We start from the raw sequence: 12,012 nt of genomic DNA, 5'->3' as shown, positions 1-12,012 counted from the left end.
TTGTGGTCACGTGCTCACCCCCAGGGGGCATTCAGAGGAGTGTGCCCACTGTCACCATTTCACATTCTGCAGTCACAGAGCAACTGCAGACTTTATTCCAGCCCAGAAAACCCCTTTAGTGAATAAAGAAGGAATAACCAAGGAACGGCACAATGCAGAATTAAAGGAATGCTCCTCAAGACTTGTGATTTCATGTAAGTGCCAAGACAGAGCTGATGGGTTGTCTATAAATTCATTATAAACATTTCACGGGTCGAGGGGGAATGGATTCAATGAAATTTCAACAAATTCTTGATGGAAACATAACACCATCTGTAAAAAAGCTGAAGTTGAAAAGATGATTTCTTCTACAAATGATTAATTTCCAGATAAACAAATTAAAGTCAAAATCCACAATAGACTACCTCAAAAGGCACAAACTGAAGGTTTACAAGGGCCTCATTGTCCCCTGATCTGAACATCGGTGAAAATCTGTGGCTAGACCTCAGGAGATTAGTGTATGGAAGATGACCCCAGAATCTCACAAATGGAAGACTTTCCCGAGGAAGAATGGATGAAAATCCCTCAAAAAGGAATGGGAAGACTGTTAGCTGGCAACAAAAAGTGTTTACAAGCTGTGACACTTGCCAAAGGGTGTGCGTCTAGGTACTAACCATGCAGGGTGCCCAAACATTTCCAATCAGCCCAATACCTCCAAGGAGGTTTGTTCCAGGTGAAGGACTTTGTGTAAGGTTTCCATAGAGGTGAATGAGCTCTCCGTGCTTCCTTTACAGGGGCATACATAGGGTTCCATACAGCACTGGTCCCCATGGAGAAAACCAATGTCCAACAGACCCACTATGGAGCCTGGACAGCCGCATGTGGGGGCTCGGAGCCCGTACAAGAGGTGCAGAGATATGAAGAGAGGTGGGAGTTGGGACAAGTCATCTGTATCTGCTCACTGCTTACTACACCCGAATGGCAGCGTCTACGACAATCTGCCCGTCCCTTTAAATTCCAGCTCCAACACTTCGCTGTTCGCTCATAGGATTCCAGATTATTAGGGCTCGTCGGACTGAAGGAGCAGCCAGGACGGGTCTGCGTCTGATCTGCCAAATGTGGGAAGGGGCACAGCAGGGGACTAGTATGGGTGTATAAAGAGTAACAGGGCAAGATGGGCATAGGACAAGGGGGGGATTCCGCCACTGCCAACTGTGGAAGGGGCACAACAGGGGACTAGTATGGGTGTATAAAGAGTAACAGGGCAAGATGGGCATAGGACAAGGGGGGGGGGGATTCCGCCACTGCCAACTGTGGAAGGGGCACAGCAGGGGACTAGTATGGGTGTATAAAGAGTAACAGGGCAACATGGGCATAGGACAAGGGGGAGGGATTCTGCCACTGCCAGACAGTGAATGCCAGCAGAGGAGGTCAGGGCTACATTAGGGTTTTTTAAGAAATTTCCAAGACATTTTCATATTACCAACAGTTTCTTAAAAATCCCTACCAATCCCCTGCAGCAGCGATAGATGTAACACTTCTATGGACCCCTAGAAGTCTATGGTAAGCTGCCGGAGCGCAGCTCATGAGGGGAAAGTGCTGCACGCCTGGCCAGCACATTGTGGAAGGGATTTCTGAGGCTTTCTGGCGATGTGCTGCAGAACTTGATGACGGATATGGAGAACCCTGTAATGCGCGCATACAATCTGTCTCTGATGATCGCTCGCTGCAGCCAGATTGCATGGGATACTCCAGGAATCGCAGCGATGGCTGGAGCCGACCGATCAGAGCTCTCGGCGGACACTCACCGGCCGCCGTTCTCCTCGGTCTTGATCAGGAAGCCGTACTTGTCAGTCTTCCTCTCCGCGGTAAAGCCGTTCACTTCGGAGTCCGATCCTATAGACTCCAGTTCCGGGTCACTGAGGGTCTCCCTGGTGCCACGCAGACTAGCAGACGGAGACACGCTGCCCTCTCCGGGGCTCCGCGCCATCCCGGCTGCCCTCCAGCTCTTCACCAGCACGGAGCCATCACCTCGCCCCGGCCCCCGCCGCTCCTCACTGTGCTCTCCCCACAGCAGCAGACACCTCCCGGGGCCTCTCTAACTTTCCCCGCCCTGCTGCTGTATTAGCCAATTAGCTGTCAGGAAGCAACACAGTCAGCCAATAGATGTGTGCAGGCTGTCTTAACCAGCCAATCAAGGCACAGAACAGCTTGTCAGTCAAGTAAGTATCCCGCAATACATCTCCTAAATCATCTACCAGCCAGTCTTTCTCTTCAGCCAATCAGTGAGCACCCTTATCCACCGCAGCCAATGAAAGTCTCTAGATTCTTGGTGTCAATCTGCGTGACGTCTCCATGCCCGATACTAGCGCTCCCGCCGCGTCCTGTAAATAGTCTATACTGATGGGGCTCAGCCACGCGAGACACCTCCCACTAATGTCAGTCTCCACTGGCCCCTCCCGAGAAGAGGTGGGAAATGCCATATGTGGTGCTGTAGGAGAGAACCACGGCAACAAACGTGGAAGCAAATCCTGGCAGACGTGAGAATTCTGAGGGGGCGGAGCATGACCGGGAATGAAGGACCCTGAAGCGGCCTGCCATGCCCCGCCCCTCAGGCGCTGCACTAGTACCGTATGTACAACTGACGGAGTGCGCCTATACATGGGGCTTTGGGGTCAGAGATAATCAGGATGTGTACTATACACACTGTTAGGATGACACTTGTGATCATGGGCCTACAGCGGGTAATCCAGCTTTTCTCAACGAAGCATAAACTTGGTGACAACCTTTAAAGGGAACCTGTCACCATTTTTTTCAGTATTCAACCAAAAGCCTCACCTTTTGCAGCTCCTGGGCTGCATTCTATGAAGGTGCACCTTGTGCCCTGACTCCCCTTGCAGACCCCACAAATACATATAGAAAATCTCCTGCCACATATGTAAATAAATCCATCTGGTAGAATGGGCACTGTTTTTCTTCTTCGTCCTCCTTTCATGATTAAAGTGGATGACGCCTCCATCATCATCCATGTACCTGGGCTGAATCTCGCGCCTGCGCAGTCTTTCCTGGCTCGCGCAGGCTGGCAGAGCTGAAAATATAAGGGGCGTGAGCCGGAGACGCTATCCACAGCACTGTGCACAATCGCGTGCCTGCGCAGAGAGCACACCGAATTGTGCAAGCACACCTATGTTTTCAGCTCTGCCAGCGATGGGGCAGAGTGTAGTGCGCCTGCGCAAGCTGGGAATGACTCTGCGCAGGCGTGAGATTCAGCCTTCATAGAATGCAAACCAGCAGCTGCAAAAGGTGCTACTTTTTGTTGAATACTGAAAAAACTGGTGACCGGTTCCCTTTAAAGGGGCTGTCCATGCCTGGAAGTCTGACCGCAAGCGTGCAAGTCATGACGCTCACTCAAACCTGCAATAGTGGTATCGGACCAGCGTGCACGTCACCCACTGTCATGATTCAGCAGAGGCAGTCACATAGGATGACTGCAGACTTCTCTACCAAGCCTGGACAACCCCTTTATGGATAGGCCGCGGTTGGAGCGGAGGTCTGCTACCTGCTGATATGTTAAATGACGCTGTTAATCTCTGGCAGGGGGATGCACCATTTCATCTGTCCATTGTTGCGCCTGATGTGATCGCATGGTGTCACTGTGTTGCCATGATAACAGGTGACAGCCGGGGTGGTCTGCTGAAGATCCCCTGCTTCTCATGACTATTCTCCTGTGAATGCCAGCATTTAGTTGGCATACAGACTGATTTTTGCTATACACAGCAGTGCTGATATACTATACCACCTATTTCTGAAGTAGTTCCCACATAGCCAAAACCTGATTGTACTCTGGTGAAGCGTGATGCTGCCCCCTGCACCAGCTAAGGCTGCTAACGCCTGTAGTAGTGTCACTTGGTGGGAAACTTTGAGGCATCAGGGGCTGGGAACGGAGTATTTCTTGTGGATGTCTTTGTTAACAGAAACACAGAAGCACTTGTTATACTCTAGAAGAGGAAAATAAAACTGGGCAAAATGACAATTTCACAAGGAGAACGCTAACAGCTGACCATATATGGTGTAATTTATCTGCAGGATCCAACCTTCCCGCTGATACAGCGAGAAACACTAATCATTGATAGGTTAGTCTGAGCAGAACGGGAAGGATGGCACCTCTGGTCCACGTGGGGTGTAAGAGCAGGAGGGTAGACATGGGGAATACACGTTCTATGGTCAGATATACTTTCCACAAGGACAACAAATGGAAAACGGGTCACTTTAGGAGCTGTGCAAAGAAGGGAATTTTGTTACTTACCGTAAATTCCTTTTCTTCTAGCTCCAATTGGGAGACCCAGACGATTGGGTGTATAGCTACTGCCTCCGGAGGCCACACAAAGCACTACACTAAAAAGTGCAAGGCCCCTCCCCTTCTGGCTATACACCCCCCGTGGGATCACGGGCTGCTTCAGTTTTAGTGCAAAAGCAAGAAGGAGGAAAGCCAATAACTGGTTTAAACAAATTCAATCTGAAGTAACATCGGAGAACTGAAACCGTTCAACATGAACAACATGTGTACCCGAAAAAACCAAAAATCCCGAAGGAAACAGGGCGGGTGCTGGGTCTCCCAATTGGAGCTAGAAGAAAAGGAATTTACGGTAAGTAACAAAATTCCCTTCTTCTTCGGCGCTCCATTGGGAGACCCAGACGATTGGGACGTCCAAAAGCAGTCCCTGGGTGGGTAAAGTAATACCTCAAGTTTGAGCTGCAAAACAGCTCTCCCCTACGAGGAGGCAACCGCCGCCTGCAGGACTCTTCTACCTAGGCTGGCGTCCGCCGAAGCGTAGGTATGCACCTGATAATGTTTGGTGAAAGTGTGCAGACTCGACCAGGTAGCTGCCTGGCACACCTGTTGAGCCGTAGCCTGGTGTCGTAATGCCCAGGACGCACCCACGGCTCTGGTAGAATGGGCTTTCAGCCCTGATGGAACCGGCAGCCCAGCAGAACGGTAGGCTTCAAGAATTGGTTCCTTGATCCATCGAGCCAGGGTGGATTTGGAAGCCTGCGATCCTTTGCGCTTACCAGCGACAAGGACAAAGAGTGCATCCGAGCGGCGCAGGGGCGCCGTGCGGGAAATGTAGATTCTGAGTGCTCTCACGAGATCCAACAAATGCAAATCCTTTTCAAACCGATGAACTGGATGAGGACAAAAGGAAGGTAAGGAGATATCCTGATTGAGATGAAAAGAGGATACCACCTTAGGGAGAAACTCCTGAACGGGGCGCAGCACAACCTTGTCCTGGTGAAAAACCAGGAAGGGAGCTTTGGATGACAGCGCTGCCAGCTCGGATACCCTCCGAAGAGACGTGACCGCTACCAGAAAGGCCACTTTCTGTGAGAGTCGAGAAAGTGAAACATCCCTCAGAGGCTCGAAGGGCGGCTTCTGGAGAGCAACTAGTACCCTGTTCAGATCCCATGGATCTAACGGCCGTTTGTACGGAGGGACGATGTGACAAACCCCCTGCAGGAACGTGCGTACCTGAGGAAGTCGCGCTAGACGCTTTTGAAAAAATACCGATAGCGCTGAGACTTGCCCTTTAAGGGAGCCGAGTGATAAGCCTTTTTCCAAACCGGATTGCAGGAAGGAAAGAAAAGTAGGCAATGCAAATGGCCAGGGAGACACTCCCTGTGCCGAGCACCAGGATAAGAAAATCTTCCACGTTCTGTGGTAGATCTTAGCAGACGTGGGCTTCCTAGCCTGTCTCATGGTGGCCACTACCCCTTGGGATAATCCTGAAGATGCTAGTATCCAGGACTCAATGGCCACACAGTCAGGTTCAGGGCCGTAGAATTCAGATGGAAAAACGGCCCTTGTGACAGTAAGTCTGGCCGGTCTGGTAGCGCCCACGGTTGGCCGACCGTGAGATGCCACAGATCCGGATACCACGACCTTCTCGGCCAGTCTGGAGCGACGAGCAGGACGCGGCGGCACTCGGACCTGATCTTGCGTAGCACTCTGGGCAAGAGTGCCAGAGGGGGAAACACATAGGGCAGCTGGAACTGCGACCAATCTTGCACTAAGGCGTCTGCCGCCAGAGCTCTGTGATCGCGAGACCGTGCCATGAAAATTGGGACCTTGTTGTTGTGCCGGGACGCCATTAGGTCGACATCCGGCCTTCCCCAGCGGCGACAGATTTCCTGAAACACGTCCGGGTGAAGGGACCATTCCCCTGCGTCCATACCCTGGCGACTGAGGAAGTCCGCTTCCCAGTTTTCTACTCCGGGGATGTGAACTGCGGAGATGGTGGAGGCCGTGGCTTCCACCCACATCAGAATCCGCCGGACTTCCTGGAAGGCTTGCCGACTGCGTGTCCCGCCTTGGTGGTTGATGTAAGCCACCGCTGTGGAGTTGTCCGACTGAATTCGGATCTGCTTTCCTTCCAGCCACTGCTGGAAGGCTTGTAGGGCAAGATACACTGCCCTGATTTCCAGAACATTGATCTGAAGGGTGGACTCCTGCTGAGTCCACGTACCCTGAGCCCTGTGGTGGAGAAAAACTGCTCCCCACCCTGACAGACTTGCGTCTGTCGTGACCACCGCCCAGGATGGGGGTAGGAATGACCTTCCCTGTGATAATGAGGTGGGAAGAAGCCACCATTGAAGAGAGTCCTTGGCCATCTGGGAAAGGGAGACTTTCCTGTCTAAGGACGTCGACTTCCCGTCCCATTGGCGGAGAATGTCCCATTGAAGTGGGCGCAGATGAAACTGCGCAAACGGGACTGCCTCCATTGCTGCCACCATCTTCCCCAGGAAGTGCATGAGGCGTCTTAAGGGGTGCGACTGGCCTTGAAGGAGAGAGTGCACCCCTGTCTGTAGTGAACGCTGCTTGTCCATCGGAAGCTTCACTATCGCTGAGAGAGTATGAAACTCCATGCCAAGATATGTTAGTGATTGGGTCGGTGACAGATTTGACTTTGAAAAGTTGATGATCCACCCGAAAGTCTGGAGAGTCTCCAGCGCAACGTTCAGGCTGTGTTGGCATGCCTCTTGAGAGGGTGCCTTGACAAGTAGATCGTCCAAGTAAGGGATCACCGAGTGTCCCTGAGAGTGCAAGACTGCTACCACTGCTGCCATGACCTTGGTGAAAACCCGTGGGGCTGTCGCCAGACCAAACGGCAGGGCTACGAACTGAAGGTGTTCGTCTCCTATAACGAAGCGTAGAAAACGCTGGTGCTCTGGAGCAATCGGCACGTGGAGATAAGCATCTTTGATGTCTATTGATGCTAGGAAATCTCCTTGAGACATTGAGGCAATAACGGAGCGGATAGATTCCATCCGGAACCGCCTGGTTTTCACGTGCTTGTTGAGCAGTTTTAGGTCCAGAACAGGACGGAAAGAGCCGTCCTTTTTTGGCACCACAAACAGATTGGAGTAAAAACCTTGACCTCGTTCCTGAAGAGGAACAGGGATCACCACTCCTTCTGCCCTTAGAGAGCACACCGCCTGCAGAAGAGCATCGGCTCGGTCGGGATGTGGGGAAGTTCTGAAGAACCGAGGCGGAGGACGAGAACTGAACTCTATCCGGTACCCGTGAGACAAAATGTCTGTTACCCACCGGTCTTTGACCTGTGGCAGCCAAATGCCGCAAAAGCGGGAGAGCCTGCCACCGACCGAGGATGCGGAGAGAGGAGGCCGAAAGTCATGAGGCAGCCGGCTTGGAAGTGGTTCCTCCGGCTGCTTTCTTTGGGCGTGAGTGAGTCCGCCAGGAATCTGAGCTCCTCTGCTCCTTCTGAGTCCTTTTGGACGAGGAGAATTGGGCCCTGCCCGAACCTCGAAAGGACCGAAACCTCGACTGTCCCTTCCACTGTTGAGGTTTGCTTGATCTGGGCTGTGGTAAGGAAGAGTCCTTACCCTTGGACTGTTTAATGATTTCTGCCAATTGCTCACCAAACAGTCTGTCTTGAGATAATGGCAAACTGGTTAAGCATTTTTTGGAAGCAGAATCTGCTTTCCATTCCTTTAACCATAAGGCTCTGCGTAAAACCACAGAGTTGGCGGACGCTATTGACGTACGGCTGGTAGAGTCCAAGACCGCATTGATAGCGTAAGTCGCAAACGCAGACATTTGCGATGTCAAGGACGCCACTTGCGGCACTGATGGACGTATGACAGAGTCCACCTGCGCCAGACCAGCTGAAATAGCTTGGAGTGCCCACACGGCTGCGAATGCTGGAGCAAACGACGCGCCGATAGCTTCATAGACAGATTTCAACCAAAGGTCCATCTGTCTGTCATTGGCATCTTTAAGTGAAGCCCCATCTTCCACTGCAACTATGGATCTAGCCGCAAGCCAGGAGATTGGGGGGTCCACCTTTGGACACTGGGTCCAGCGTTTGACCACGTCAGGGGGAAAGGGATAACGTGTATCCTTAAGACGTTTGGAGAAACGCTTATCAGGATAAGCATGGTGTTTCTGGACTGCTTCTCTGAAGTCAGCGTGGTCCAGGAAAGTACTCAATTTACGTTTGGGATACCTGAAATGGAATTTCTCCTGCTGTGCTGCTGCCTCCTCCGCTGGAGGAGAAATATCCAGCAGTCTATTGATGGCCGCTATAAGATCATTCACCATGGCGTCACCATCAGGGGTATCCAGGTTGAGAGCAGTCTCAGGATTAGACTCCTGATCACCTAGCTCTGTCTCATCATACAGAGAATCCTCTCGCTGAGACCCTGACCAGCGTGATGACGCCGAGGGTCTCTCCCAGCGAGCTCGCTTAGGCTGCCTGGGACTGTCGTCCGAGTCAGAGCCTTCAGCCTGTGATGTCTGGGACCCCCTTGGAGCACGGATTAGTTCCAACTGAGGGGGACTAGAATCAACAGTACCCATGGTCTGAGTGACCGGCCTGGACTGCAAAGTTTCCAGAATTTTTGTCATAGTCACAGACATCTTATCAGCAAAAACTGCAAACTCTGTCCCCGTCACCGGGGCAGGGTTCACAGGCGTCTCTGCCTGGGCCACTACTAGCATAGACTCCGGCTGACGAAGTGGCACAGGGACCGAACATTGCACACAATGGGGGTCCGTGGAACCTGCCGGTAGATCAGCCCCACAAGCGGTACAGGCAGCATATGAAGCCCGTGCCTTGGCACCCTTGCTTTTTGCGGATGACATGCTGTTGTCTCCTCAGAGCAATATAGGGGTATAAGTCAAGAAGCGACCGTACAGTGCAATATATAGGTACAGATAAAAGTACACAAAACAACACTGTGGCACTAGTGGGGTCAGCACCTAGGTGCTGCTTACCGCCCGCTAAACAGCGGGTGTGTGGTCGCCAGAATCCCCTGTCTGGGTCTCCCAGGGCTATGTCCGTTCTCCAGCTCAGACTGCGTGCAGGAATGGCTGCCGGCGTCCTGTGAAGAGGGGCGGGCCGTGGGCGTGCTGCAGACAAGAGCGGGAAACTGGCGTCCCACTGTGCCCAGTGAGAGGGCTGGAGTATGTAAATAAGACTCCAGCCCTCGGCGCTGACTATTGTACAGCGTCTCTCCCCTTCCCTGACTGACAGGGCTGGGGGCGGGAACGAAGCGTAGCTAGGCCGCAGAAGCCGGGGACTAAATTTATAAGCGCTGCCGTCGTAAAAGCACGGTCGGCGCGAAGTCCCCGGCGCACCACAAGTCTCAGCCGCGCCGCAGTCACCATGGCGGCCGGCGCGGTAGTTCCCCACACATAAACTCACTCAGCAAAGCTGCAGTGAGTATAACCCAAGCGTGCAGCGCTACTGTCCCCGGCGCACTAGAACACCCAGCAACGCTGGAGTGTGTCTGTGCCTGTCTGTACGGGGACACAGAGTACCTGAATGTTGCAGGGCCTTGTCCCTGACGGTACCCAGCTCCGTATCCAGCAGGATCTCCGGGTCTGTGGATGGAGCCCGGCCTCAGAGTCTGGAGGCCGGTAAGATCCCACTTCACCAGAGCCCTTCAGGGGGATGGGGAAGGAAAAACAGCATGTGGGCTCCAGCCTCCGTACCCGCAATGGGTACCTCAACCTTAACAAACACCGCCGACAAAAGTGGGGTGAGAAGGGAGCATGCTGGGGGCCCTAGTATGGGCCCTCTTTTCTTCCATCCGACATAGTCAGCAGCTACTGCTGACTAAACAGTGGAGCTATGCGTGGATGTCTGACCTCCTTCGCACAAAGCATAAAACTGAAGCAGCCCGTGATCCCACGGGGGGTGTATAGCCAGAAGGGGAGGGGCCTTGCACTTTTTAGTGTAGTGCTTTGTGTGGCCTCCGGAGGCAGTAGCTATACACCCAATCGTCTGGGTCTCCCAATGGAGCGCCGAAGAAATATCCGTAAGATGACTATTTGCACTCCACTGCCTCTTGGTTCTGTATGGTAAGAAAGCAGCCGGTGATAAACACTATCCACAGCCTACAGATATCACACCTCGAAGCTACAAATGTCACATCAATACGCTCATTTACAGGACATGCCAATGTAAAACATGGCCGCCTGCCCCAGCAAAGTTCAGCTACTCCTCATACAGTTTTCATGAGACCAGGATCTCAAAGTAATCATAGTCCAATGTTAGGTGTCCAAAGAAACCAAACTGGATAGACCTCAAGTCAGTGTCATTTTCCATTTCTTACCCAATGACCAAAATTTATATTTATAAAAAAAGAGTGGTTTAGAGTTTATAGACAAAGGGTGGTTTTTGTCCGCTAAAACAAAATTTCGACATTGGGTTAATAGGCACCTTGAACCTGTGATCGTTCAGTCGCTTATACTATATACTACAATACCATAGTTTGGCAGTTTGGTGAGAATCACAATATTCTACGAAGCTCAGCCTGTGGCAGGGATTCTCAGGGGTACACCAAGATGGCAGCAACGGGGCCCTCCAGAATGCCACCCCCCCATCAATGACCTGCTGTCACGGCCGGGCGGTCGGGCAGACCCAGGAGGTGGATCCACTGGACCGAACTCTCTGAGATGGTGGTAGGGAGTCCGGCAGCTGAAGCACTGATGGGCAGTAGAACAGTCCGTGCAAGAGAAGGCAGCGGAGGAGTCCCAGGGACCACGGAGTCACAGAAGGTGGTCTTGGTGACGTAGCTCAGGTTCGGAGGCCGAGGTGATATCAGGCGGGGTCCGGAACCTCTGGAGCAAGATGACGGGTCACCGCAGGGATCCGGGATGGTACGGACTGTCAGATGGCAGACGGACAGCGTGCGGGGATCAGGACACGGCAGACTGGATGGCGAGGCAGGTACGGCTCTACAAAGACAGATAGGTGAGTACAGGCACATAAACACCAAGAGACCTGACTCCTAGCTCAGGGAACACGAAGATCAGGCCCCGCCCCCTTGGACAATGACCCCCTATATACCCTGTACCTGTGCAACCTCATTTCCTGTTAATGGACGCTGGCCCTTTAAGAAAGGGTCAGTGACCGCGCGCGCGCCCTAATGCGCATGCGCGCCGCCCGGGTGCCAGAAGCCAGGGAAGGAGGCTGCGAGGAGGACGCAGGGGAGCCGGCCAGGTCCAGGGAAGCTGTCGGGCGCCGGGATCGGGGGCCCGGAGCCCTGGGACGGACGGAATCCGGTGACTGGGGAGCGGAGAGCGTGGCAGGTGAGCCGGGGAACGGGGGTGAGGACCCGGGGAGCGTGACAGTACCCCCCCCCCCCACGCCCCCCTCCCCGCAACCGGGACATGAAGGCACGGATAAGAGGAGTGCCCACGTTCTCCCTGGGCTCCCAAGACCTATCCTCAGGACCATACCCTTCCCAGTCCACCAGGAAGAACTGTCGACCTCGTACGGTCTTCATGGCCACGATATCCCTTACCGCATAGATGTCATCATCGGCAATAGGAGGAGGGGCCGGACTGGCAGCAGCGGAGAAGGGACCAAGGACAACCGGCTTGAGCAGAGAGACGTGAAAGGAGTTGGGTATCCTCATCGTGGCCGGGAGCTGTAGCTTGTAGGATACCTCATTGATCTTGCTGAGGACCTTAAACGGCCCGATGTAGCGAGGACCCAGCTTGTAGGA

General features: G+C 53.1%; 1 protein-coding gene across 1 annotated transcript in view; it reads right to left on the bottom strand.

Annotated features, from left to right (window-relative positions):
- Positions 1-2,080, bottom strand: part of TBC1D10A (TBC1 domain family member 10A) — an 88,543-nt gene extending 86,463 nt beyond the window's left edge. The window contains exon 1 of the mRNA XM_075319959.1: positions 1,788-2,080. Coding sequence (XP_075176074.1) covers positions 1,788-1,969 — 182 coding nt within the window. The 5' untranslated portion in view covers positions 1,970-2,080. The remainder of the gene's footprint in view (positions 1-1,787) is intronic.
- Positions 2,081-12,012: the final 9,932 nt, after the last annotated feature.

This window comes from Anomaloglossus baeobatrachus, chromosome 1 (genome assembly GCF_048569485.1).
Source record: "Anomaloglossus baeobatrachus isolate aAnoBae1 chromosome 1, aAnoBae1.hap1, whole genome shotgun sequence".
NCBI lineage: Eukaryota > Metazoa > Chordata > Amphibia > Anura > Aromobatidae > Anomaloglossus > Anomaloglossus baeobatrachus.
Note: the sequence above shows the minus strand (reverse complement) of the source record. Positions and strands in the feature narration are given on the sequence as shown.